At 36.7% G+C, this 27,319-nt stretch overlaps 1 protein-coding gene across 1 annotated transcript; it reads left to right on the top strand.

Annotated features, from left to right (window-relative positions):
* Window positions 1–20,976: 20,976 nt before the first annotated feature.
* On the top strand, window positions 20,977–26,054 carry LOC114526561. Its single transcript, XM_028548161.1, has 3 exons — window positions 20,977–21,143; window positions 21,411–22,270; window positions 26,029–26,054. Exons 1-3 carry the CDS (start codon window positions 20,977–20,979, stop codon window positions 26,052–26,054), a joined length of 1,053 nt encoding a protein of 350 aa, XP_028403962.1.
* Window positions 26,055–27,319: the final 1,265 nt, after the last annotated feature.

Raw genomic sequence — 27,319 nt, 5'->3', positions numbered from 1 at the left:
CTTTTACCAGATCTTCACATGGTTTCTGATTACACCTCTTCTCTCGAGCGCGTTCAAAGTTCAAAGTATTAAGTGATGTTTTGTTACTCTTCACATGAAGCCAAACATTTACATGGACTCTTACAACAAAGACAAATAGCATATTTCAAAAACAAATATCCATGTTACCAAAAAATGTTTCATTTTGTTAAGCATGTGCTACTGCTCAGGGCCTGTGTTTCGCTAGGCGGAATTTTGCGCCCAAACAATGTTTTTTGCGCGGAAACTGAAAAGTACAATACTTTCAACTTTGTTGCGGGGAAAATGTCGCTATATATATGCGCGCAAAATTCTACCTAATAATATATTACTATTATTGTTAATAATCCTGTTGTGATTCGTATGTTAAAATATTTTTAAAACTAGCTGCTTCTAAATACTTTGACTTCAACGAGCTGTAACTCGCAAGACAACGTTCTCTCCTTTACCCTTGACAGCAGGAAAAACGCTCCCGGGTATATCCTCAGTGGGTCCATCCATCACCGGGGGAATTGGTATTCATGACACTGTAAAATGGCTATTTTCAGATGATTCTTTTTGCTGAGTGCAATCTACAAATCCTTTGGGCAATTGAACATTTATAAATCTTTTTTCTTTATAGCAAATTTACTTGCGAAATCATAATATAAACCAGCCTATTTCAAAACAAATTAGAGATAAAAGTTAGAACTTGATATAGCATATATTGACCTACATATTGACGTCATTGACAGTGTTCTCACTCACAGGTATTAATTCATGTACAGCCCCAGCAAGTTAAAGCTCAATAGAGGCTCACTTTACGTGTTTTAAACCTGCTATTGCTATTAGTTAAAACGGATTTAGTTTACTAACATTTCATATAACAGTTCACTTGGACCCTAAAATGAACTTGCTCCAATAGGAAAAATTAAAGATTGGTTTTATAGAGTTGAATACCAGCATATTCATATGTTGATATCGCTTGAAAATGCACCTTTGTTTGGTGTTAATAAATATGAAGATGTTGTTGCTTATATTGGTAGCATAATTACCTGTAACAAACCAGAAGATGATTCAGAACTACTTGGTCTTGTTAATAGACAGACACACAGACATTCTCATACTTGCAGGAAAAAGTCTAAAAATATTTGTAGATTCAACTATCCACAACCACCAATGAGATGTACTCAGATCCTTTATCCACTTGATGAAGACACCTCTTCAACTGTTGCTAAAGCCAGCAAAGAATTGTGGAAAGAGATTAAAACGAAACTAAATGATTTTAAGGAAGGTAAAGACATTACTTTTGATTAATTACTACAAGAGTTAGGTGTTTCAGAACGGCAGTATATCCTTGCTATACGATCCTCTTTGAATACTCCGACAATCTTTTTAAAAAGAAGTCCAAATGAATTAAGGATTAATAATTACAATCTAATTTGCCTTTCGGCATGGCGAGCAAACATGGACATTCAATATGTCTTAGATGTGTATGCCTGTGCAATGTATATTGTATCATATATTTCCAAAGCGCAAAAAGGAATGAGTGAATTGCTTCGTAAAGCTTGTGCAGAAGCAAAAGAAGGTTATACAAACATCAAACAGCAAGTTCGCGATATTGGGAACAAATTTTTGAATTCTGTTGAAATAAGTGCACAAGAAGCAGTGTATATTGTTTTGCAACTTCCAATGCGAAAATCTTCACGTAATGTAATTTTCATTAACACATCTCCTCCTTCTGAAAGAGTCTAATCACTTAAACCATTGAGTGAAATAGAAAAAATGTCCGATCAATCAGAGGAAATTCACTCTGGTGGTCTTTAAAAAAGATATATAGAACGACATGATTGTTTGCACAATGTGACTCTGGCTGATTGGGCAGCATTCATTCAAAATGCTTTAGTTGATGAATACAATGATATTGTTTATCAATCATTTGATTGTAGTGATAAATACATAATCAAGGCACAAGATAGCGTCATTGGAGCCTGTTCAGCTGAACTGAAAGAAAAGATAATGAGACAAATACCACATGTTCCTTTGAAAAATTCAAAACAGTTAGCTCATAAATTGCATATTGCTGTAAGACAGCGAACATAAATTGCGTTGAATATACGCACTGATGATGGTCTGACAAACGGTGCAAGTAATGTCATTAAACATGTTCAATTGACTGATAATACTAAACCTTCCGGCATCGTTTGGGTTCAGTTTGACGACGAAGATGTTGGAAAGAAAACCCGACAAGAAAATAGAATTCTCCATGCTCGAAGTACATCTATACTAAGTACTTGGACACCAATAAAACCTGTTACAACGCAATTTGCTTGTAGGTAAAACAAAGTCTGCTCAAGTGGTAAGAAAGCAATTTCCTTTGAGGCCAGCTGCCGTGAAAACGGTTTATCGATCACAAGGTGATACTCAGTCACAAATCGTCGTTAATTTAAAAATAAAAGAAGAGCAATTCCTCATATTCATTACGTCGCCGTAAGCCGAGTAACAACAATCGAAGGGCTATATATAACTGATCTCTGCGAAAGTAAGATTTCCGTCGATCTTAAAGTTGTAGAAGAAATGCACTTACTTGAGAAATGAGTATAAATTAGATCTTTGTTTCATTCCGTTGCAGTGATGAAAATTCTGCAAATGCAATTCTTACAAAGTTAGCAATGAGTATCGATCTAAGTAACATTTCCAAATTTAACATTCCACGTAACTTTATTTGGGAGGGCACAAAGTGAGCACTGTCACAGAGATCCTTTGCACCAAATAACAAAGTGTCAGTAAAATTTACTGACGATCTGGGGAACAGTGAGGTTGACTTAGGGGGACCAATGAAAGAGTATTTTACACTTGTAATACAGTGGTTGGTTGCCTCCCAGATATTTTGTGGCCCACAAGATGCTAACTTTGTGATCTAGTAGCATTGAGCGAAATGAGTATTACTTGCAGGATTAATCATAGTCATGTCAGTATCTTTCTTTGAAAATGTTTCAAGTGTTTGCTCCAGTAGTTAAAAGCATTGCTATTGATATTCAAGATGTTGATAACAAGTTGCAGGAGTCCCTTTTATTACTCTATAATGCTCCTAATATTAAAGCTGCTACAAAGCTACTGGACAACAATAAATTCACAACTGTTCTTTGCTGGAACCCTTGTACCTATTAAGACATTAGAAGACAGCAACCGTGAAGTGGTTAGTGCTTGGGCATGCCAATATATCTATTGAGGCTTTCAAGAGCAGTCTTTCAGCGTTGGGTGTTCTTGACTCAATTTGAGGACACTTGGAACCTTTTCAGACAGTATTCTGTCATTTCCCATTGAATCTCACTTCCAATATACTTGGAAGTTGTTGCTAGTCCTGTTGGCTCAAGGAGGGCTCTCATTGAGAGTTTGGTTCTTTTCTCACTAGAGAGATTATCTGCAAGATGTTGAGGATGGAGAAGAACCTCTTCAACTAAGCAATATCCTTTTCTTCATGACGGGATGCAAAGTTTTGCCACCACAAAAGTTGTATCCAACCATCGAATTTTTGCATGATGATGAAGCGTGGGGGGGGAATCAAAATTCCCTAAAGCTAATACATACTCCAAATACAAAATGGACTTTGGTTTGCCTTAAACAAAATTAATTAAACATTTGTTATTGATTTATTGTCTGATTCATATTGTCTAATTACTCTTCCATGTTGAGGTGTTATTTGTACAATTATTCATTAAAAATTTTAATGGTGAGGCAATGGAAATAACAAAGCACTAAAATTATATCACACTATATCATGGTTACAGATTATAAATATATTAAAAGTAAAAACTTTATTATTTCCCTCACCACACATTGCCACCAGGATATTCAATTAGTTGTGTATTCATGTTTGTTTTTGTTAATATTATTTTCAAATAATCCTGGATCGTCAAATGTGCTTTATACATTATAGTTGTGTTCACAGTCAAGTTTTGCTTATGACATATTATATGTAACATTTTTGAAAGCGTAATGAAAACAAAATTCTAAACATATTAAATTGTTTTTCAGTACCTGCTTTTCTATCTGCTTTGCTAATTTCAACTGAAAACATTACTTTAAACTATACATACTGCATGTAAAATCAGTTCATCTGTAACAATTTAAAACTTTGGAACAATATTCTTTTTTCATTTAGGAGAATAATCTGATAAAATTTCTATATCATCTGACAATACAGCAGTGAGGAGGTCCATCCGGTGATTCGGAATTCCCAGACTTCCTTATTTTATGTGGATTCCAAAGTTGTGAAAATCTTGAAAGTTTTGTGTGAATAATTTTGGTAAAACAAAATTTTAGGCATTTGGCCTGAACATCATCACTGTCGCAAAACAAACCAATGTCTCACATGTCTTTAAAATAAAATATCCACCAATATCCACTGTGCAGTTTTTTCTTAACTACCCCAAAACGCTTCAGTTTGTTGATTGGAACATGATTTCCCATAAAGGAAACTATATTCATAATTGTTAAAGAAACGTTGTAACCCAGCAACATGAACATTTTCTGTCCCACAATCTGCCTGTTAATATTTCCTGGCGGTTCCGCCCATTTGCTGTACACATTCAATGTATTATTGAGCAATTATAGCAGGATTATTGTTTGAGGGGCCAACCTCTAACCCCATCACCTATCTACTATATCCATCGATAGCCTTATGTATACAAAAACCAAAGAGTTTGAGTTTATCATATCCGTCCATATGCCATATATGATTCAGACCTTGTGTTACATATTCTTAAGCAGTACCTTGATCTACCAACAACACCTTCTGGATCCAATATCTTTAAGAGGTCCCTTACTGTTTCTTGGTCAACTGTACTCCCACTGTGACTCCCACTTCCTTGTCCCCGAGCCGGTGCGGAGCACCATGCGAGGGTACTAATTCCGCCTGGAGATTAGGAATTACACCCGGGACCCGGTCACGTCTTCGCAAAACCGAGCAAAATGACATACTGTACCAAGGTCATAAAATGTATTTGTACAGCAAACACGAAATAAACCTCGAAATAAACAAAATAGACTCCTACCATTTCAAGGATTATAATCGAGTTGTTCCTTTTCACCGCTAATTCCTCCAGTTCTGATAATATTTTAAACTCTTCTCAGTGTTTTATCTGTTATTTTATTCCAAATTTCATAGTTTGTTTTCGAAACGTTTTTTTAAAAAATAGTTTGCAAAATGACAGTTAAATTGCTGACGTTTTTCACTGAAACACAAACGTTTCGTCTTAGCCAATCAGGAAGTTGCTGATTACCAGTCTACACTCGTTTGCATTTCGTGCATGCGCACAAGTACCATGACCATTGAACGTCCATGACATTTGGGCAACTTTGGATTCCGCTATGTTCTCCCGGGTCCCGGGTGTAATTCCTAATCTCCGGGCGGATTTAGTACCCTCGCACGGTGGATAATCCTTGAAATGGTAAGAGTCTATTTTGTTTATTTCGAGGTTTATTTCGTGTTTGCTGTACGAATACATTTTATGACCTTGGTACAGTATGTCGTTTTGCTCGGTTTTGCGAAGACCTGACCGACTATTTAAGGTTTTACATCGTTTTAACTTCCAAAAGAGTCCTTAAAAGTGTAATTTGGAGTTTTAATATAACAAATATCACTTTAAAGGTTTATATATAGTCGACTGCAATCACTGCATGAATTTAATAATCGAAAAACAACATTCGACGTTCACTGCTTGGTTATTTATAGTGTATAATTTACATATACTATTTTTTATCATTTTTCAGCATGGTAAGAATAAATTCATCACGGTGCATGGTTTTCAGATTTTTAGGTTTTTCTAGTTACTGTTTTTTTTACATAATGTTGAGTGTATTATTGACAGATTGCATTGGAAATTTATTAGTTTTTTGAGTGTATATTTGGAGAAAAAAGAGGTCGCTACACTTTTTGGCAGAAATGTATACTTGACTCTTCCGTTTTAACCATGATAAGGAGCAGAACAGAGGCCCATTCAATGCTGGTATTAAGAAAGGTATAGATATCACTTTTATTACTTGAGTGTCAAGGATCACAATCCAATCAACATCTAAGGTACTCCCAGACCCAAAAAGTCCACTATGCCCGGGACTGTCGACCCTCATATCCGATGCTATGCAAATTGATTTGTCTTTGACGCCATCCAGTAAAGCAAGCTGCTCGCTTTTCCATACGTTGAAAACCGCAGGGATGACGTAGGCTTTTTGAAGATTTGTAAATTCTCTTGGCTTGATGGTCAAAATGTTCAACGAATCCATAAATCGCAGGACTTTGCTAGATTCCATGCCTGTGGTTAAAATACTGGATGTAATCATCAAATTAAGGATGGGTAGACGATTAGACACTGGCCCGGTTGTCCAAGAGAAATTATCCTCAGGATGAGGTGGACACAAGACAGAGATCTTACAGTAACTTCCAATTTTGCTCTCGAGGATTACCCTACATAGAGCGTGGAACTTGAAGCAAAACTGAAAAACATTTGCATTCGATTCTTCCCAAACTATAAACTTTATCTGATCTTGATAACTCTTATTACTTGTAAGTGTAGTTTGTTTTTTATCTAACTGTTCTGTTTCTTCTCAATCGCTTTCACTCTCTATTTAATTTAAATACTCGTCATCACCACTTTCATCAATGGAAATTCCATCAGATGGAATCTCGAGGGGATCAGAGGGCAAAAACTGCTGACTTTCATCAAGATTTTGTTCATCTACAGTTTTCGTGGAAGATGTTTTACAAGTTGGTTCTATTGTGCTGATGTCTGTGACGGTATTACTCAAAATATTTTCTTCGCAGTCATCAACTATCTCTCCAAAGTTTGCAGTATTTGTTTGGGTCAAACACAAAATAAGATCCGGCACAAATAATCGCTTGCATAAGTAATCAGCAAGGTTTGAGTTCCTTTTGTTTTAACATCTTTATGTGGCGACGCCACCGAAGGAGTTTACGTTCTTTTATTTTTGATAGACAGGATATAGTCATTGTCCGTCTGTTTAGAACTTTTCCAATCGTTTCTGCTCAATCGTGTCGTCAGAAGTGTCTATAGACATTTCCTCAGACATTGCTTCAGGAGATTGCGCAGGTTCAACATTTTCTTTATTTTGTTCCTCAAGAATACATTTAACTTCTTAAAAAAGTACATATTTGCTAAAAAACTTTTATATGACAGTACAAAAATTATACAACAAAAAAATCTCAGCTGGTAAACAGTATGTGTATCAGTTGCATCTTACTTTTTTCCTTTTCAGTATTCCTGTTGCCCTTTTCTTTAACTCGGAACCAATTTCATTTATTTTTTGCAAAGGTTTATTTTCAGTTGGTATAGCATCTGCTTTCAAAAGAACTTTGCACTTACCCGTAAAACCAATAGATTGTAAAAAATTCGGGCAATGCGGCAGAACATAAGCATCAGAACTGAAATTAAGTGAGCATATGTGCGAAGATTTTGTCGGCACAAAGAGCTTTCGCCTGCAAAATTCGATCCATTTTTCCCTATGTTTCTTTCTCTCGTCAACTGATGCCTTTGGAAACTCAAAAAAATGCAGTTTTCTGTTAAAAACATCTTTGGCTGTCGCTTGTACAGCCGTAAACAGAACAATACATTGTGCTTTGTAATGTACTTTGTTTGAAATTGATGCAAAAACAATTAAGAGTTTCCCTGGTTGTGACGTCACAGTTCGATTATGTTCATAAATGATCATATGGAAAATGATTTCAAGATGGCGGCGTAGTTGGGAAATTGCGATGGAAACAAGACGTGTTTATGAGCTAATAAAACGTTAACGAACCATGATTTCCTATTTACTTAATGTGTGTGAGAAACAAAGATTACTTCAAGGTAAAAAAAAATATATTGCCGTATCCCTTTAAGATCAGTTTTCCAGTGAGAATCACTGGACATACGACTCCCAATGGGTCGTAAACGGAACTGACTGTACTCAAAATCCTGCGGCGTGTAAAGGGTTTATCCTTTAACGTTATTCTAAATTGGAATGTGTCCGACTCTATACACCAATACGTCCCGAGCGATCGTTGAATCAAGAGGGTATCGTGACGTAGATCGAGGTCTTTTATCTCCTTGGCGCGTCCCTTGGCTGGAACGGCTTCCAGGACGTCGATGGAGTTACTGGCAAACTTATGAAGGCAAAGTCCCGCTTTTGCACACATTGCTTGTGATTTTGTGATAAGATTGACAGCGTCTTCTGTTGTCTTGACTGATTTTAAACCATTGTCAACATAGAAATAATTTCGTACGAAATTCACAACCTCTTCTCCGAATTAACTTTCGCCGTCTTGCGCTGCTTTGGAAGACCAAAGTTTGCGCATCCTGGGCTGGATACTGCTCTGAACAAATGCACATTCATATGATATGTTACAATGGGCTGTAATGTTATATGAAGTATATGTAATAATATGCAAACCTGCAGTACCAAAATAGTATAAAATGGTAGCCATATTTGTACATTATAGTCTTTCAATATAATAATGTTCTAAAACATAACATAACATTGTTCTAAAAAATTACATGTACAAGACAAGGCTCTTAGTGTTGTTATATACAGAGCAATGCTTTCATCGTGCTCTTGATTTCTTCCATTGAAAATGTATCTTTCGTAAGTTTCGTTTAGTGCCCCGATAGCCAGCTGTTCAAAATTTGAGAGAATGCTCTGTAATGTTGGTTCGCCTTTGAATGTCATTGTGTTGTAGGCCTTAAGCTCTTCAGTACCAACAGCATGTAGAAACATAGACACAAAACTTTTCTGGACGCTCCTCAAGTTGTGCTACAATGGCGTAATTTTCCCATTGCTGTATCCAAAGTCTCCAGATTTCAGCGAGATTGTCAGTGAGATAGGTTTTCCATCCTTTTTTTTTTTAACTTCCCGCTGCCACCATGTTATGTTTTAGAACATAATTATATTGAAAGACTATAATGTACAAATATGGCTACAATTTTATACTATTTTGCACTATCCTACTGCGATGGATAATAAAAAAAAATAGTTAAAGGGATAGTATAGAGACATATTGCTAAATAATTTAGAATTAGATATAGTATTAGAAGAATTCAAGTTTTTTTAAAATATTTTTTAATAATAGGGATGTAATGTTATATGAAATATATGTAATAATATGCAAGCCTGCAGTACCAAAATAGTATAAAATGGTAGCCATATTTGTACATTATAGTCTTTCAATATAATAATGTCCTAAAACATAACATGGGCTTAGTCACGTCACCTTCACAAAAAACAAAGGTAATCTCTGTGCTCTTCAGCTACCATAAAATTATGGAACGTCTGCTCTTTGTCGCACACGTCACAGCAATTTCTTCTTGCCAAAATCTGTTAAGCACTCCTGTAAGCTTATTCATCAGATCTGGTCCTTGAAGGAGGTGTTTATTGAGGCTTTCTTGTTGAAACGTGTCACTGCAGTCAAAAACAACTTGGAAATTATCTGGTTTCTGGTGGTGGTAGATTGGAAAGTGAGGGAGGTACCATGTTCGTCTTGGCTGGGATTCGGATGCACTGTCTTTGATTCTGCTTTCATGTCCCTTGGTGACTATTTTTTTCATAAATTCTGAGTAGTCTTTAAACAACTTTGGATCCCTTTCGAACTTTCTCTTCAGAGACATCACCATTTTGACGCAATGTGGACGATTATCTGGTAGATGTGGGGGAGTTTTGTCTCTAAATGGGAGCAGCATTTCCCAGTGCCCATTGATTCCTTTTTCAAGGATTTGTAAGAACCTTTGATCTTCAATCGAGTGAATTGTGTTGTCTCCTTGCTCCGCCTTTCTTTCGGAGTAGTCAAGTCCCATCATTTGTTGGACATCCGAGGTCGTGTAGATTTCTTTGGCCATCAAACTGTCACGTATAACGATTGCATTGATCTTGAATGTCTCGTTGCTGTTGTTCCCCTCGGGTCCTTTGCATACGTCACCTATTATTGTCCATCCCAGGTCGTAACGCTCCGCCCATGGCTCATCATCTTTCCTGTTTTCTACTTCTCTGGTTTTCATTGCTTGTGGGACATTTCGGCCGATTAGCAAGCCAATTTCCACTTTACGTTGTTCTGGTATATATTTCGCGATGTCTTTTAGGTGGTTCCATTGGCTGGCTGCTCTTCTCGTCGGAATGTCAGTATAATCTGTGGGGAGATCCTCTCGGGTATAGGCTGTGGGTAGACGTATCGATTTTTGGTGGGATGGCGTTGTGGATCGTGTAAAGCTGTTGCATGCCTCTGATTGCATGTCCCACACTCAGGTTTGTCTTGATCAAATTTTTTTGCAATGTGACTCGTCGATTTTAGGCAGTTAAAACATATTCGTTTTCCTCTCATGAAAGTTTTTCGCTGATAGAAGGTCAACGCAAGACATTATTTATAGAATGATTCTAATTCTTCATTTCTATTTCCTTGGTTCACTCGTGTACCAAAGGATGTGATGTTCCTATTCGAATTCTTTCTTTTGGTCCTTTGGTTGTCAAACTCTTTTCTTTGGCTGTCTTCTTGCTTCGTGATTCCACCAAATTCGAGCATGTTGACATGATGGGCAAGTGTTTTCATTGCTTCTACAAAACTCAAGAATGGAGGGAAACTTTCCTCGCCGTTGGTCTCTTTGTATTTCCACACCTTCCATTTCCATTCGTTCTGTGACCATCCAGGTAGTTTTTCTGTCAACTTCACAATTTCTCTGGAACAATCGAAGCACGTTAGGGCAGTGTACTTACTCATGGCCACTTCAACTTGGTTTTGGAAGTCGCTAAAATGCAGGAGTTCTCGGTTGTAGTCTCTCCCAATTTTAGGCCAATTCGTTAGCCTCTTGTCGATACTCGTGGTGAGAATGCTGGCATTGCCATACCGGTATTTCAGCTCTTCTCGGGCTCAACAATAAGGAGTATCGGCATCGTAGAGCAAGTCCTGATAATATTCTACCATCTTCAGTGGTTCTCCTTTCAGAAACTGGCATAGATAATGCAACATGGTCTTGGAATCGTGGGTGCTCGGGGCAACTAGGGCATCAAAGGAAGATTCCCAACGCAAAAATTCCATTTCGTCACCTTCAAAAACCTTCGGTGTAAGTCTTGGCAATCTCTGGAGGGATAGTGCTTCTAAAATAACTTTGTTGCTATCGCACAGCTGACTCTTTTCAGGCTACTGTGTAGGAGAATGAACTGTTTGTTCGTTGCTGGACACCAAGGGCTGTTGCAGTACTGGGGTTGGAGATGTGTTATCTGGTTGAGGTGTGAAGGAGGGTGCATTACAATTCATGGGTTTATCCGGTGCTGACCTAGTTTGCTGAACTGGGTGGGGTGATGGGGTCACGCTATCTTGAGTTATTTTAGTCTTCAGGTTGTTATTACTCGTGTTAGACGTCGGAAGCTCTTTTTTCACAAATACAGGAATTCCTTCTTGGTGATTTTTGGCTTGTTCATAATTTTCTGCTTCAGCTAATTGTTGCCTTATTCTCAGTTTCCTTGTGGGCTTCATGCTTGGCTAACAAATTTTTTTGTTCTATTATTTCCTCTTCTACTACCATTTTACTTCGGAGCGAGGCTACTTTAGCACGGGCTTCTAACCTTTTCTCTTGGATAGAAGAGGTAGTACGAAAAGATCTTGTCTGTCTTCCAGTAATGAAGAACAGGGATTAGGCGCCCGGATATTGTCGATTTCATATTTTTGCATATTTAGAACCAACAAAGCTTTCACATTTTGCCGGTCGTTTAAAACAGTTTGACACTCTGTTATATAACTTTAACGCTGTTCAGGTTCGAGCAGTTTTAATAATTTGTCTAAGCCCCGGGTGAATTCTTTAACTAGAGTCTCTAGTTGATCAATTTTGTATCTAGTCGCTGCCTTCCTCTAGCGTGCTTACTTCTGTTTTAATCGAAGCCAATTTATCAACTAGACAACACATTGTTTGTTTGAATATATTTATCTTCAGATTTAAGAGGTATTCTTTACCTTTTTGGCTTACTGTTCTCTCTCTAGTGCTTCGACAATACTTCGTGACTTCTTCTGGACTCTTTTGATCTTTGTCTGTGCTTTCGTGGATGATTTCAATCGCATTTGTATTTCCGTTTGTCTTGTCCAAGACAGGACTGTTTTGGCTGGTTGACTTTGTCATTGTCTGATCTGTCTGGGGTTCCATAACGCAATTTCTAGAGCTGTTTTCAGTTGCTGCGTAGATATTTCACTATAGCCCTAAAGCTGTCAACTGGTTATGGGGCTTTGAGTTTCAACATGTTTGCTCTCATTTTATATTTTATTAAGATAACGGTGCTATATACAAATACAAGAATGCACAGGAGTTACACGATATACCTCGAGATACATTATACAAGATAGAGACATAAAAACATTAACAAACTACTTACAAATATCTGTGACAGGTCTCTGGCAAAAAAACATTATAGATAAAACTATGACAACAGGCCTTCAAGAAAATGTCTATCCTTTTTGCGTGCTTCACCAAACAGGCCTTAAAAGGCTCATAACCCGGAAGTACGTCAGCCAGAAGTGGCGGCTGTAACACATTGTATTTGCCCATCCAGAAAGTTTTATATTCCCAACAATATTTTCCTGTTAATTATCTTCCAATCCCCTCAAGCAGATTGCACAATTTCATTCAAACAAACAAATCAGATGAAAGAAGAAATTTTAAAACAGCTCTGTTCAAAATGCAGCTTTATTCGTGTTGTTTTTGCCACAATATCTATCGGAATATGTGTGAATATACCTGATGTTCGCCAGATCATTCATGTTGTTCCTCCATGCAGCATGAAAGCTTATTTTCAGGAAACAGGACTGCTGGCAGAGATAGCAAGCCATGAGTGGCTTATTTATAATGGTAATAGAACGAATAGGAGTGCAATTAATGCCAAAATCATACGAGTGATTACAAAATCAACCGACCGCACAGCGGGATTTGTTAAGCAGGAGTATGATTTGGCATTAATTGCACGACTTAATTCGTTCTATTACTTATTAATTATCCATCTTCTGTAATCAAACTTAAAGAGGGGGAAAATACAAAAAGACAATTTTTGAAGTGCAATATATTAAATTTTCTACGATAATTCTTCTACACAAATTTTTAAAATTTATCATAATCAAATTATTAAAATTTATCATATTCAAATTAACATATTATTAAATTCCGGATATTATATCCGATTAATCACATGACAACATTCCTTAAATTGAATTATTCTACACTCAACTGTCAACAGTCTCAACGTGAGTTTTTATAAAGCGTGTTCAAAGTTTATTTCAGTTTAATCTGAATCCGAGTCCAAGATAACAGCTCGTCGTCTTTTTCTGGCAGTTGAATTGTTCGTGTTTACCGCCTGATTGCCAATATTGAAAACACAGTTGTTGTATGCAATGCTAACTGGAGCCAGCGAAGAAACTGGGTTTTTGTTTGACACGAGGGTCGATATTTCGCGGTCAACAATAGTGGGAATGTCCAGCTGTTCTTGCCGAAGGATAGCGTTAGATGCAGACGCAATTTGCTGCCTGGCTTGAACTGGAACAATTGATGGATTTTGTTTGTTAGATATAGAAGCTGTGGAAGACAATACGATTGAAGCTGGAGGAATTGATGTTGTTGTTTGGGACGTCGCACTGTAACCGCTGATGATATGGGACAATTGCCTGCGTTCTTCCTCGCTGATTACATCGTAATCTTTCAGAGATGCTTCCGATGCATGACCAGTAATTTCCTTGATCTTATAGCGTGGTTGTCCAGCAGATTTTAGTTTTTGTACGACTGTTTTTCTCAAATCAAAAGTTGTTAGTGTCTGATCAAGCTGGATCCATACCCAATAAGTTGAAGTAACTACACCCTAAGAGACAGTCCCTTTTAATAAATTGTTAATAATTTTAACAAATTATAAAATTTAATAATGAATTTAACCTGCCAAAATTTTCATTTTTTGTTTATTAATAGTTGTAAATTACCATTAACACCCAACGCTTTGTCTGTGTCTGTGATAAGTAATATCACCATGATTTTTTGCCTGCTACTAAAGGTATACAACTTCTAAATTACATTATAAAATGACTTTTTTTCAGACCCATTTGGTAAGTCTAGAAAGGTATTTTTCAATGATGGTCATATTCCATTTGATGGAAGCCCTTTCTTTGTAATTGCAAAAAAGGTATTTGACTGTCACCATGGGGCAGACAGAAAAAAAGCATTTAAAAAGAAACTATCACAAGAAAAGGTAAGGCCCTCTGACATTCTGGCTGTAGTAATTTGTATCCATAATTGACAGTAATGATCAAACTTGTTCAGCTGAGGCATTCAGAGATGCCATGTCACGTTATATATTATTAGTGATGATGTTAGTGGTAACATCTTTTTTCAAATAACACATAACCAATGAGGTAGACATCTTATAGCAATTTGTTCTAAAATTTTTATACTTCTACAAAATGTAAGAATGATTTTCGGGACCCTTCTAGAATGAAGATCATTCATTTAAAAAAAGGAGATTTCTGCCACAGACTACAATTAAATTCGATTGTCCATCAAAGATCCATCTTTCTGAAGTAATCAAGTTTCCAAAACTGAAGGTACATACTGTGTGTACATGTACTTTTGTGAATGTTTGTCACTTGTCAGTTATATTGTACAGGTAAACACTACCAGATGAATTCTGATTAAATTTATTTATAGATCCGATCTGATACAGCACGGTTGAGGAGAGACATGTCAGAGAATATAAAGCAGAAAAATATCTCAAGGTGATAAGCCTCCTTTTGAGCCGAGGATTTGCATTTGGCTAACTAGAGAAAATGAACACAGAGATCATGTTATTGGCGAGGCAAGTAAATTTTAAATATTTTATAACTGTTTAATTATATACAGTATTTAAATGCCATTGTTTTACATCTTCATGTGCAAGAAAAAATTATTGCAGGTGGACATATAAGAGGAAATAGCGGTAATGAGAGAAATTTGCGGCGCTCAATTCAGCCATTTAAGTGGGATCAGTGTATTTTTTGTCAGTCAGAGAAACCTAAAGATCGTCTTATTTCTATAATGACATTGTCTATGTGCAAAAAGATTCTGGAATCTGCTTATCTCGATCACAAGCTCTCTGTGTGCCTAGCTGGTGTCAACGACCTCATTGCAGCCGAAGGGAAACACCATTTAGTTTGTTTGACAGCATTGGAGCGATCAACATCAAAAACAAAAAAGGAGTGCATTGAAACAGACCTTGCTTTTTCATGGCTATGCAAAGAACTTGAGAGTGGAGCAGAGCAAGGTCATATTTACCAACTGATAGATGTGTAAAATAGGTATGTAGAGCTTGCTAACAAATGGCCATTCAAATTCCTCAATTCCTCAATCATGAAATTCCTTAGCTCTGAAGATAAGAGGAGTCATCATTGCAAAAGCTGGCCACAAAGGATTGTCGGTAAATGAAGAAGATGCCGTAGGTTGTATACCAGAAAGTCTTTATATGTTTCTCTCTCTCTTATATGGGGGTCAAAGTGTTATTGAGAGTGACAATTTAGAACTGGAAAGTGAAGAGAAGACACGGAAAGTGTTTCCGTCACGGAAAGATTTGATATACGGTGTCAGCAAGGGGGAAAAATGGACACCCAAACATATTGGGCTCACAAGTACCCTTCATCAGGCTACAAGATCCAAAGATCTAGTAAATCTGTTTCATCAAGCAGGTCATTGCCTTAGTTACAAGCAATTACTGAAAATAGATACCGCTCTGGCAAAAAATACATTGGAGTCAATGGATCCAACAAGTGGTGCTGTGCTACCAAAAAATTTCGTTACAAATTCATTTATTCATTTTACAGCCGATAATATTGATATTCTGGATGAATCACTAGATAGGAAGAACACTTTTCATGCGACACAAATGGCTGCATATCAAAGAAGTAACAACAAAAATCAAGACCCGCTTGTTGCAATTGAGATATCTGCCGCTGAAACTTTAAAAGTTCCAAAAATCTGCAAGATGTCGCTTCTGTTAAAAGCAGTGAAGGAAACACCAAACCAGTTTTTCAACAGCCAGTCACCATCGATCTTTTTGAGAAAGACAACAAGCAATCGGAAGTGGAAACAAAAGCACAAGCTGCAGATCAAGCATTCTTTGTTTATTGCCAAGAGCGCTCGCAAAAACCCGGATGGACAAGATTTAGCCAAAACTACTCAACCACCAACCCAACAACCACATCTATCGGACACATGCCAATTATTCTTGCTCCTGCCCACGAGTATGATACACTTAACACTGTGATCAGGCGATGTATGTTTGTGTCAGAACACTTTGGGCAAGCCTACACTGTAATTACCGTAGATCAAGCACTGTATTGCGAATTGATGGAACTCAAGTGGAAGATTCCAGAATTTAATGAAAAACTGATTGTACGATTGGGCAGTTTACACATTTTGATGAATTTCCTCTAGGTAATTTGAAAGCATATGGCTGGAAGTGGATTATATGAAATGTGGATCGAAAGTGGCTTACTAGGAGAAGGAGCGGCAGAGTTAGTTTTTTCTGGCAAGGCTTATAGTAAAGCAATGCGAGCCCATAAGATAACTGTCCAAGCCCTATGGAGAATTTTGATGCCGAAAGTAATGTCATTCTTACAAGAATACAATAGCAAACTGTACAGTCTTTTATTGTCGGTGGTGACGAAGGATGACCACAACATAGATGGATTTGTTTCCATTTTTCAAGAAGAGCAATACTACCAAGCCCTGGCAGAATTTGTTACGGGTGAATGTCAAAACGTAAATTTCAAGTTTTGGTGGCAATGTATAGAAATGTTCTCAATCTTGCTTATGTTCACACGTGCCCAGAGAGAAGGGAACTGGGAGTTGCATTTGGCATCTTTCAAGAAAATGATCCCTTTATTCATGCACACGACTATTTCAACTATGCACGCTGGGGAATTGTCTATCTTGTAGAAATGGAGCAACTCCCAGATGAAGTGAAAGAAGAATTTGTTGAAGGCAACTTTGTTGTGAAATGTTCATCTAACAAGTTTAACCAAGTTGATCCCGATCACGCGCAGGAATGGCTAAATGGAACAGGAAAAAGGGCTGGTGGTATTGCTTTCTAATTTTCAAACATTTCAGAGATGGGTCTGGGCATACAGAAAAGAAAGATTTCTGGTCAACATCAACACAAATAATGGTGTTGAATGAATGAATGAATCACTAAAGTATCAGTACCTGGCGACCAGAAACAAGAATAGTTTAAGTGGAATGTTAAGTGTTGTAATTGAAGAATTTTTGCCAGACAAATATGCAAGGTAAACATGTAAATGTGTTTATACATGAACACACCCCATATTACTGTGAAAAAACCTAATTCACAACAGGGTTGCTGAGTTTTGATTTATAGAAGCATGCATGCACACCTATTTTATCTACCAGAAAACCAGTAAGTTTATTGTAGCATTCACTCTTAAATGTTCTTAATTAAACTGTGTCGCTTGTACTTAATTGATTTAGGTACCTAGAGCTCAACACAAAAAGCAGTGATGGATACAGACAATATAACTAAAAACTGCCACAATATTTAAGAGCCAAGACTATTTATTAAACACTGCATGAGTCACATTACATCTGCTGCTTAAATTTGTGCACAACACATTGAAGTTGATGGTGATTACAGTTCAGGCCAATTTAAAGTGAAATCCCAATCATGTGACACTTGGTACAAGCTAAGTTTTGGAGATGAGGCAAATATGCCAAAATGCACCTGCTATGATTTCAGCCACATTGGCCTACCATGTCGACACTTTTTTGCAATTTTTGCTAATTTTCCATGATGGCAATGGTTGTCACTGCCAACCAGATACAGAGAACATCCAAACATTTCTCTTGATGACAAATTAATTCCTACCAAAGGCAAAGCATCAGCTGACCTTTCTAATAAAGCTTACTCAAGTGATGATTTCAATGAAACCAGTGCAAATAATGACACAGGTATTATTAAAGAGATTTAAAAAAATCCAAGAAAATAATGTAAAAACAGATAAATTAGCTCAAAAAGAAGCCAGTGTAGGTTTGAAACCCTAACTTTGTTATTGTTATTGTACGTCGTTAATTTTCGTTTTGTTACTTCCTGCGACTACACACGCAGCTGCACCCAGTTTAATGTTTCATTGTATATCACTGTCAACTAGAGTAAGGTCGCTCTATTCTACAATTAGTTGTTTATGTTCAAACTCTATCGACGGTACTCAGCAGCAGTTTGGTGTGTGCGCCAACTAAGTAAGACTCTTTCTTTGTGTTATTATAGTTTGTAAACATATGTAGCTATGTTAGTGGATTTATTCGTATTTAATGCATGCCTGTTATAGTATTTGATTTGTCTAGATTGCATGACTTAGTGCGCTTTAATTCTTGTATTTTTAGTTTGAACGTTACCAACTATATTTCTATTCCGCACTCACTCTATCCAATATTCCGTTACCCGATCGATCAGTCACCATACCTTCAACCGCACAGTATTATAATCTTTATCATTAAAAATACATTTTATAACCATTCTCCACGCACATGTTATTCTATCATCGTGGTTATCGAATTTAGTGGAGTTCAATTTGTGGCGTTAACAGCACACCAAAGCAGCGTAGCTCTTAAAAGAATTTGGGAGTTACAGCCAGAAATTGCAGGGAAGTTCTCAAACAACTAACAACAATGACATACAATATAGAAAACCCAATTTGCTTTGTCAGAGACCAGTGCTGCCTTGAAACTGTTGCTGCACAATTTGTCAAAGCATCAAATTACTGATGATAAAGAAAATGTTCAAAATTCTGTTCTAGCCTGTGAGATTGCTCCTCCCAAAAATGAATTGCATACAGATACTGACGTTCAAAAGACAGCCAAAAATGATAAGTACCTGCCACTGCCATTGAGACCAAATAAAAAAAAATTTCAGCAAGAGTTGGTGAGTTAGCATCAATGATGCGAAAGTCACACCAGGTAGATATAAATATAGATGAAGACACCCAGTCTGGCATCACCAAAAATGGAAAGATGGATTCAAAGACAGGTAAAAAGAGCAAGAACAAAACTAGAAAAAGGGAGGCTGCAATAAAGCCTAATGAGGAATTGGGTGACAAAGAAGTTGTCATAACATCTATCACTTTTGGCCACACACCAGCTAAAAGGCTAAAAAGATCTATTGACCAGGAAGAATTATCACTAATCAATAATGGTGCAATGCTAACAGATACATCAATTAACATTGCCCAAAACATACTCCATGAGGCCAATTCTGATATGGCAGGACTAGAAGATACAACAATTGGCCCAAAACTTCTTTTTACAGTTCACAAAGGGAAATTTGTGCAAATTCTACACACAATGGTGAGATCCACTGGATATGTGTTTCTAACCAAGGGTGTAAAAAGGGTGAAACTAATTATTATGACAGTATGTACCAAGGTATAATTAACCCACATGTGAAAAAGCAGATTGCTAGCATGATGCAGGAAGAGTCTGATCATATAAAGGTGAATGTCAAAGCAGTACAGCAACAGAAATACTCTGTTGACTGTGGTGTTTTTGCAATAGCTTTTGCCACTAACCTGGTCTATGGGAAGGATCCATCTTGTGTGAACCTGAACCAGCAGATGATGCGAAGTCACTTACTTGGCCAGATGTCTCATAAGCAATGTTAAGTTCCAATTTTCAGAGCGAGACACAATGCAAGATGGGTTTATACGATGCCAGCAACATTCTGTGATTGTTTGGCTCTACTGTTTATGTCGCCTTTCGTGGTTTGAGAGTGCCAAAACTATCCACACTCAAGAAATGGTTCGGTGTGATAAGTGTGATGAGTGGTTTCATCAAGGATGCGCCAAGATTAAAAAAGACGTTTTAACAAGGAAAAATGTTTGGTGGATATGTCCCAAGTGTCTTTCATATGTGGATTATATTATTTTTATTACTTTAATTTTTTTCAGTCCATGTAGCCAAAGAAAGCTTTCTCACTCTGTATTTCTTCGCAAACGACAATCCAGTGGAACTAATATTATGAAAGTTATTAAAAAGATCTATTTCCGGTTTTGAAAAATATTTAATTTGTGATTTGAATTTAATTTATGCCAATGACGTCACGTCAATTTCATAGATGGAAACTAGTGCTAACATCATATCATAGGATAGTGTTTCCCTAGAATATATAAATAACATAACACAAAAGTATCTAATTGGTGTTATGTGTACAGCAGTAATCTAGAAACTTTCTGAATCGTCACCTAAAACAGTATAGTGCATTAATATATTGTTTGTATACCTCTCAATTCATTCTTTAAATTTGTCTATGTCAAATGTGTGGATCATATGATACACCAAGAAATGACTGGTACACTCTGTTGTCATCCTTCTTGAATGGCCTACTTGTTCTCAAATCATTAAGGATGACAAGTTCATCTTCTGCTGACGACCTGTGAGAGTGCAATGAAGACTTCTGATGCATGTTAACTTGACTCTCAAAAGCTTCCACAATCTTTGTCATTTCTCCAGATGCTTTGCTTTGATAATTGCCTTCTCAGTCTTGTTTGCACCCATGGAATTTATCAGCTTTTTCATTTTGCAGTTGAGATTATCCTGGAACAGGTCAATCTTGATGTTCTTGCAAGCACCACCTTTCCAACTCACAGTAGCAGCCCATTTGCAATGATGTGCTTCAGCTTCTGACAATAAAACTTGACATTGCAAAATGTTTACTAGCATCTCAATGGCATACTTGTTGAATCCGGAGGTAGAGAAGAAATGTGAAAGGAGCTGTTTCTGCAAGATTGTTAGGTATTCCCCTTTCCGAAGTTCAAACGAAGACTGGTGCCGAGTTTTCCCCCTATAGAATTATGGGGCTGAATATGGGACGCGGGAAAATGTAAATTTTTCAAATTCAATTTACATTTGTAAAAGTTTATTTACTTAAATGTAAACAAATATGGACTTATTAAGGTCAAATTCGGGTGATTTAGCACTCGAAGAAGAAGACATACCAGGTGCAAAACTTCAAAAACCCGTGGAACAATGTACAGTTGCAGTTTTGAAGCGGTGGTTATCATGCCGTGGTGCGAAAGTCACGGGGAAGCGAGAAGAGTTAGTGAAAAGGTTTGTTCTAGACTGACTTGCGGTTCCAAGGTTTTTTAAATCGATAACTTTTATTTGATATGTGCATGGGAGAGAAGCTTTATTTTTTAATCCCTCCTAAATAAATATAAAATTTTACAAGAATTGCTTCTCCTAAGATATAAGAAACGATGTGAATTCATGCATTATTCGTAATATTTGATATGTGATTTTCTCTTAAGTTGTTTTGTTTAAACTTCAACTTTTCATATGTTTTATTTATATTGTCCTGTTTTCTTTAAAAAACAGGGTCAATGATTACATTAAAAACGGACTACACAAAAAGTTAGTGGATCCAGATGGTGGTGTAAATTTGGCAAAGAAAAGAGTAGAGTTTGGCCTTGCTGAAGAAGTACACCCTCTAGAGAATGAAAATTTCCCTTCCTCTGGGTTTGAGTGTGGAACAGTCAATCTCCCAAGAATTTCTTATCGCAACATTTGGAAGTACTTGATAGAAGATGTCGAACTAAAAAAGCAGTTGTCCACAGAAAAGCCTATTGTTAAGGGCTACAATTTTTATAAATCTGGCCATGTACTACAGATTTTCTCCAAAAAAGAAGACAATAATCACTACGTTTTAAGCAAGGTTCGTCCATCAATGAAAAAGGGAAAAGTGTACACAGTAAAGATTATCTTTTCGTTGAATGGCGATATTTCCAATGCATTTTGTTGCTGTCCAGCTGGAGTTGATGGTCGATGTAATCACCTTGCAGCAACTTTGTTCTCAATAGAAGACAAAACTAGTATGGATTATGGTATGATAGCTTCTAAGGCAATTTGTGAGACACCATCAGAAAATGTACCATGCACATCAAAGCCTTGCACATGGAATGTTCCTGCAGGAAAACGCAAACTAACATCACAACCAATCCAGTCTGTAAAATTTCAGAAACATGAATATGGGAAGGTAACCAAACATTTTGCAAAGGAGTATGGTGATGTTCGAGCACCCCATGAAAGAAGTACTTCAAGTTGTGACCTGAAAGCTTTTTATAACAAAGTAAAAGAGGTTGAAGAAAAGACTGGCAAGATGATGGGCTTAAGTTTAATATTACCACATGATCTTCCAGAAGTTACTGATAATTCTGCTGATGCAACTGAGTCACAGGGTATTTTAGAAAACCTGCATCCTGATGAATATCTGTGGAAAATAACTTCACCAGACAAGTCAAATCCTATGTCACTAAATGAGATTTCTGCTAAGGCTGAACAAGTCAAAAAATGCTTGTTTAATTCAGCTAACAACCGTGAGCTAATTGAGAGCAAAACCAGGGACCAACATAATTCCATGCTGTGGTACAATGTGCGTAAGCCAAGAATAACTGCATCACAGGGAAAAAGATGTCTTTTGAAAAAAGCACAAGCCCAACAAAGGCAATATCTGAAATACTTATGTACAAACCAAAGGTACAAACATGTCAAATGAAGAAGGGAATTGAGATGGAATCAAAGATTATTGACAGGTTTTGTCAAGAAACAGGAAATACTGTAAAAAAATGTGGGTTTTTATATCTGAAAGTCATCCCTATTTAGGTGCTAGTCCTGATGGAATCACCGAGAAAGGAAATTTGATTGAAGTAAAATATGTAACTTCTAAAGAAGGTGAATCGATGGAGGACACCCTATGTAGATTAAGAATCTACAAGAAGAATGGAACCAACATTGAAATAAACAACAAGCACAAGTACTATCATCAAGTTCAGCAACAACTTTTTTGTAGTAATTACATAGCTTGTCATTTTGTTGTGTCAAATGGTGTCTGGTTGCACTCTGAAGTAGTTGAATATAATACCACCTTTTGGAATAATGTGATAACACAACTTGAGACATTCTATTTCGCAAATATTTTCCCAGAGTTAGTATACCCCAGGGTACTTTACAATGAACCACGCTGGAATAAGGTCATACCTTTTCCAACTGAGTAAATAAAAATTGCAAACAAGGTATTAGCAAGTTTATTAATCTAACATCTGCCACAGTTTAATTTTTTGTATTATTTAAAATAAATTATTGCATGCTGTTCCTTTCTACCCATTGGATGAAAACATGTGAATTATTATTATAGACAACTGCATTTTAACTACATTTTATGTAATCATTGGCGGCCAAAAGTTTGACATGCATGCAATGACAATCCATGCATCAGAAGCAATACTAGAAGTAGTAATAGGTATGACTCTATCAAAATAGTGCCAATTCTTCAGACGTTCCATGTAACGTTCAACATGTATTCGCAAACTGGCCACTTTCTTGTTATGTTCAGTTTCTTTTTTTGAAAACTGGCACTTGTCACTGAGGAAATTAGGCATGACTAAACTGGCACCACAAGCAGCTAGCTGGTCCTGGATTAAAAACCCCTTGTCTGCCATCACTAGATCACCTTTTTGTATGTGATTCAAAAATCCTGACTTCTCCACAATATCTGGATCACTAATCGATCCGCAATACAGTTCACTAGCAAATGATACAACACCATTTGGAGTTATTCCGACAAGTGCTTTCATTGTTGTGTGTGCTTTATAGCTTGAATAACACAAAGACTGCTTGTCAAGACTTGACGGGGATTCCATTCTGATCTCTGTACAGTCAATTATGGAAACTAGCTCTGGATACAGCTCTTTAAATACTGGGGGCATATAAAATATTAGTTGCTCTTTGCTTGGCCATACAATACACAATGGCTCTAATTCACACTTCATGAATTTGATCCAGGTTCGGAAAATTTCTGAAACTGTAGACACAGACACTCGAAACCTCTCCGCAAGATCTCTCTCTAGAAGTCCAAGCCTCAGTCGTAAGAGAACTAATGTAAATTCTTGCCACAATGATAGCTTTCGTTTGGTACCACTCTTATTTTCATCAAAGTTTAACCTTCTGCGACCACCATAACTGAGGTTGGCAGCTTTTTCCTTTAGCATATCAAAACACATAACCAGTGAAGCATAATTTGGAAATCCTGTAAAGAATGAGATGTCCTCATCACAGTCTTGATAAGCATCAATGTTAAATTTAGGTTCATGTTCAAGTTTATACTTGGATTTATCCAGTTCATTTTGTAATAGGTTTACCTCTTTCTTTAGCTTTTTAGCTTCTTGTTTACATGAATCATGAAGGTCAAATTGTTCAGTTTGTACTTTTGTGCTTATGTATCCCTTTTCGTCCTTGTTTTCCTTGTTTATAATTATATCGAGGTCACCGTCTTTGTTATCTGTATTAAATAAGGCTACTTGATTGTTTGGCAGTGTGGTTGAAAAATTATCCTTGACTGTTTTAGATTTAGATGGCAACTCGTATTTAATAATTTCACGGCGTCGCTTCACAGGCTTGGACCAGGGAAAAATCGTTGGTAGTTGGGTTCGGCATACCCTTTCTCCTTCGGGAAAATGCTTGCCACAAATCTTAGTGTTATCAGTCACTAGAAATTCCTTTAAATTGTCATTTCTTATCAGTCTCTTGTACTCAGCAAATACTTTTGGGTCTCGTGGAAGAGAGTGGAACTTCAATTCCGGCGAATTTCGCCAAGTATTTAAACAATTTGGCACACAACAACTGAATTTTCCCATAAATAGAATTTTGTTTATGTATTTTTTTAAAGTATTTTTCCCGCGTCCCATATTCAGCCCCATAATTCTATAGGGGGAAAACTCAGCACCAGTCTTCGTTTGAACTTCGGAAAGGGGAATTCTCTATTATCTGTGGCAACTGCATCCTTGATATCTGCAAGCAACAGGATAGACCTCAGCAAATTGACTGAATAACACCAAACACCATCAAACACCATCGTTGTTGGATCATTGTTTTCAAAGACATATTCATCTAGGAACTTAATTAAAACATCAATGATGTACTTCTTTCTGTAATCCTCATTTTTTACTTTATCACTATGAGGACAATTTGCAGTTGGTTTGTGCTTTATATCAGCTATCTGGAAAAATTCCATCAAAGCTTCAACTACAAAACACTTACCAACACTGAAAAACAGCTGCTCACAATCCTCATTGTGCTTGACATCTACTGCAACATTCCTTCGATTGAGCTTCTCACAAAAGAAACTGAGGGTACCTCTCTCCCTACCAAAACTCTTGTACAGCTTTTTGAATACAGTCTGAAAAAAGGATTATCAAATAAAATAAGTTGCACTTAAGAAATATGAGAATTAATAAACTCTAGCATGCATTACACCTGAATGGCCCTACTTAAGCTTCAAAAAGTCATATCTAGGTTAGAAGCCAGTTGTATAAAAAGCTACAGTTATTAGTAGAAAGAATTAGCCAATCAGAGTTGTTCATTATTAAGTCCAACAGTGATTATCTACCTTTATATTGGTCAGAAATTAGAATATTTGCAATAAGGAATCAATAGAAAGGCTACTCTATTGAAGTAAAAATACTTCAAGTAGTCCTGTTTTATAAGATTAATTCTAAAGTTATTAGGATTAAAATTTCTAGTAGAATATTTGTTTTCTGGAACTTTCTGAATAAATTCGTAGTAATAAAAACCTCGACAATGATAATTAGATTTAAAAAGAAGAATCAGCCATCTCCATTCTGTATTCTAATGGAAGAAGGGATAATTGTGATAATCTTTGTTTATAGCTCATATTGTTTGGATATCCCAGTGTAAATTTCATTGCACGACGTTGAACACTTTCAATTATTAATTTAAGTTTAATAGTATATGGTGACCAGACTTCACTTGCATACTCAAGCTGGGGTCTAACAATAGAAATATATAACAGTTTTGCTGTTTCAACATCACTGTTTTCTTTGCAAATTCGACGGATCAATCTCAAGTTGTGGTTAGCCTTCAGTGAAATTTCCTCTACATGGTTATTCCAATTCAACGTATTTGTTACTGTTAATCCTAGATCTGTTGTTTGGCCCACCCATTTAAGCATGGTGTAATTACGCATGGACAACTGTTCGACTTTGTTATGTTTCTTTGAAATATTTAGACCTTGCATTTTATAACATTGAACCTCATACTCCAATTGTTACTCCAACGACTTAGTTCCAATAAGTCATCTTGTAAATTTATATGATTGAATTTATTCTTTATTGTTCTGTACAACTTTTAATTGTCTGTAAATAATGCTACTGTCGAGTTGTTTGCAATGTAATTTAGCATGTCGTTAATGTAGACTAAGAACACCAAAGGTCCCATATTTTATCCCTGTGGTACCCCTGACGTCACTGCAAGCCAGTCCGAGTGTACACCATCAATCACAACTCTCTGCTGATGTCCAGCCAAATAGCTTTCAAACAATTTAATCTGTTGACTTTCAATTCCAAAATGTTTGAGTTTTTTGATCAAATGACTGTGAGAGACTTTGTCAAAAGCCTTTGCAAAATCTAAAAATATACCATCAGTCTCATTGGCCTTTCGACAACGATTCAAGAATCTTGGATATACCAGGAGAAGCTGAGTAGCCATAGATCGACCCGGAAGGAAGCCATGTTGCAGGTGATAAAGCTGGACAGATAAAAAGGGGAAACTATAGTTGAATATACACTTATCATGTTAGCTTTCTCTTCTGGTTTAGTAATGAATACTTGATCACGTCACTGACACTAGTCTAGTGTTTTGTCATCGACTTAACGTACGTCCAAAAGCGTTTCGGATTCTCATGAATGGTGGATTTGAGTTCTGATGCATATACTTGTTTTCTCCTTTTCAAAACAGTTTTTAATTCCCGACGTCGTTTCTTAAACTTATCCCAGTCAACTGAACTTTGAGATTTAATTGCTTTTCTACATCGTTTGTTTTTGTTTTTTGAGATTGAATAGGTGATGAGAGTCAATCCAAGGATGGTCGCTAGATTTACAAACTCTAGATCTAGGTATGTGTTGATCGACGGCCTGCAAAAACAAGTCGGTCCAGTTAGTCACTTTGATAAAGCCTAAGTCAAAGGGGATATTCCTTATAGTTTCTTTGAGCCCATTCTATTCAGCGTTTTTGAAGTTATAAAGAGCACGCTTGGTTGAATTATTTTGTTTAGGAATTTGAAGGTCAATTTGAAAGTTAATTAGTTTATGGTCAGTACTAATTATATCATAGAAACCATGCACATCAGTAATCTTGTGAGGAATATTTGTCAACAACAAATCTAGAGTATTGTTCTCATGGGTAGGGGAATTAATAAGTTGCCAAAGGAAGTT

Source organism: Dendronephthya gigantea, unplaced genomic scaffold, assembly GCF_004324835.1.
Source record: "Dendronephthya gigantea isolate DGI-Jeju-01 unplaced genomic scaffold, DenGig_1.0 000039F, whole genome shotgun sequence".
NCBI classification, from domain to species: Eukaryota; Metazoa; Cnidaria; class Anthozoa; order Malacalcyonacea; family Nephtheidae; genus Dendronephthya; species Dendronephthya gigantea.
Note: the sequence above shows the minus strand (reverse complement) of the source record. Positions and strands in the feature narration are given on the sequence as shown.

Excerpts from the sequence above, each read along its gene's own strand:
- LOC114526561 (XM_028548161.1), top strand. The coding sequence starts at position 20,977 with ATGGACTTATTAAGGTCAAATTCGGGTGATTTAGCACTCGAAGAAGAA. Across the intron at positions 21,144-21,410 it reads CGAGAAGAGTTAGTGAAAAG|GGTCAATGATTACATTAAAA; the intron begins GTTTGTTCTAGA and ends TTTAAAAAACAG. Across the intron at positions 22,271-26,028 it reads TGATGCAACTGAGTCACAGG|ATCTGTTGTTTGGCCCACCC; the intron begins GTATTTTAGAAA and ends TGTTAATCCTAG.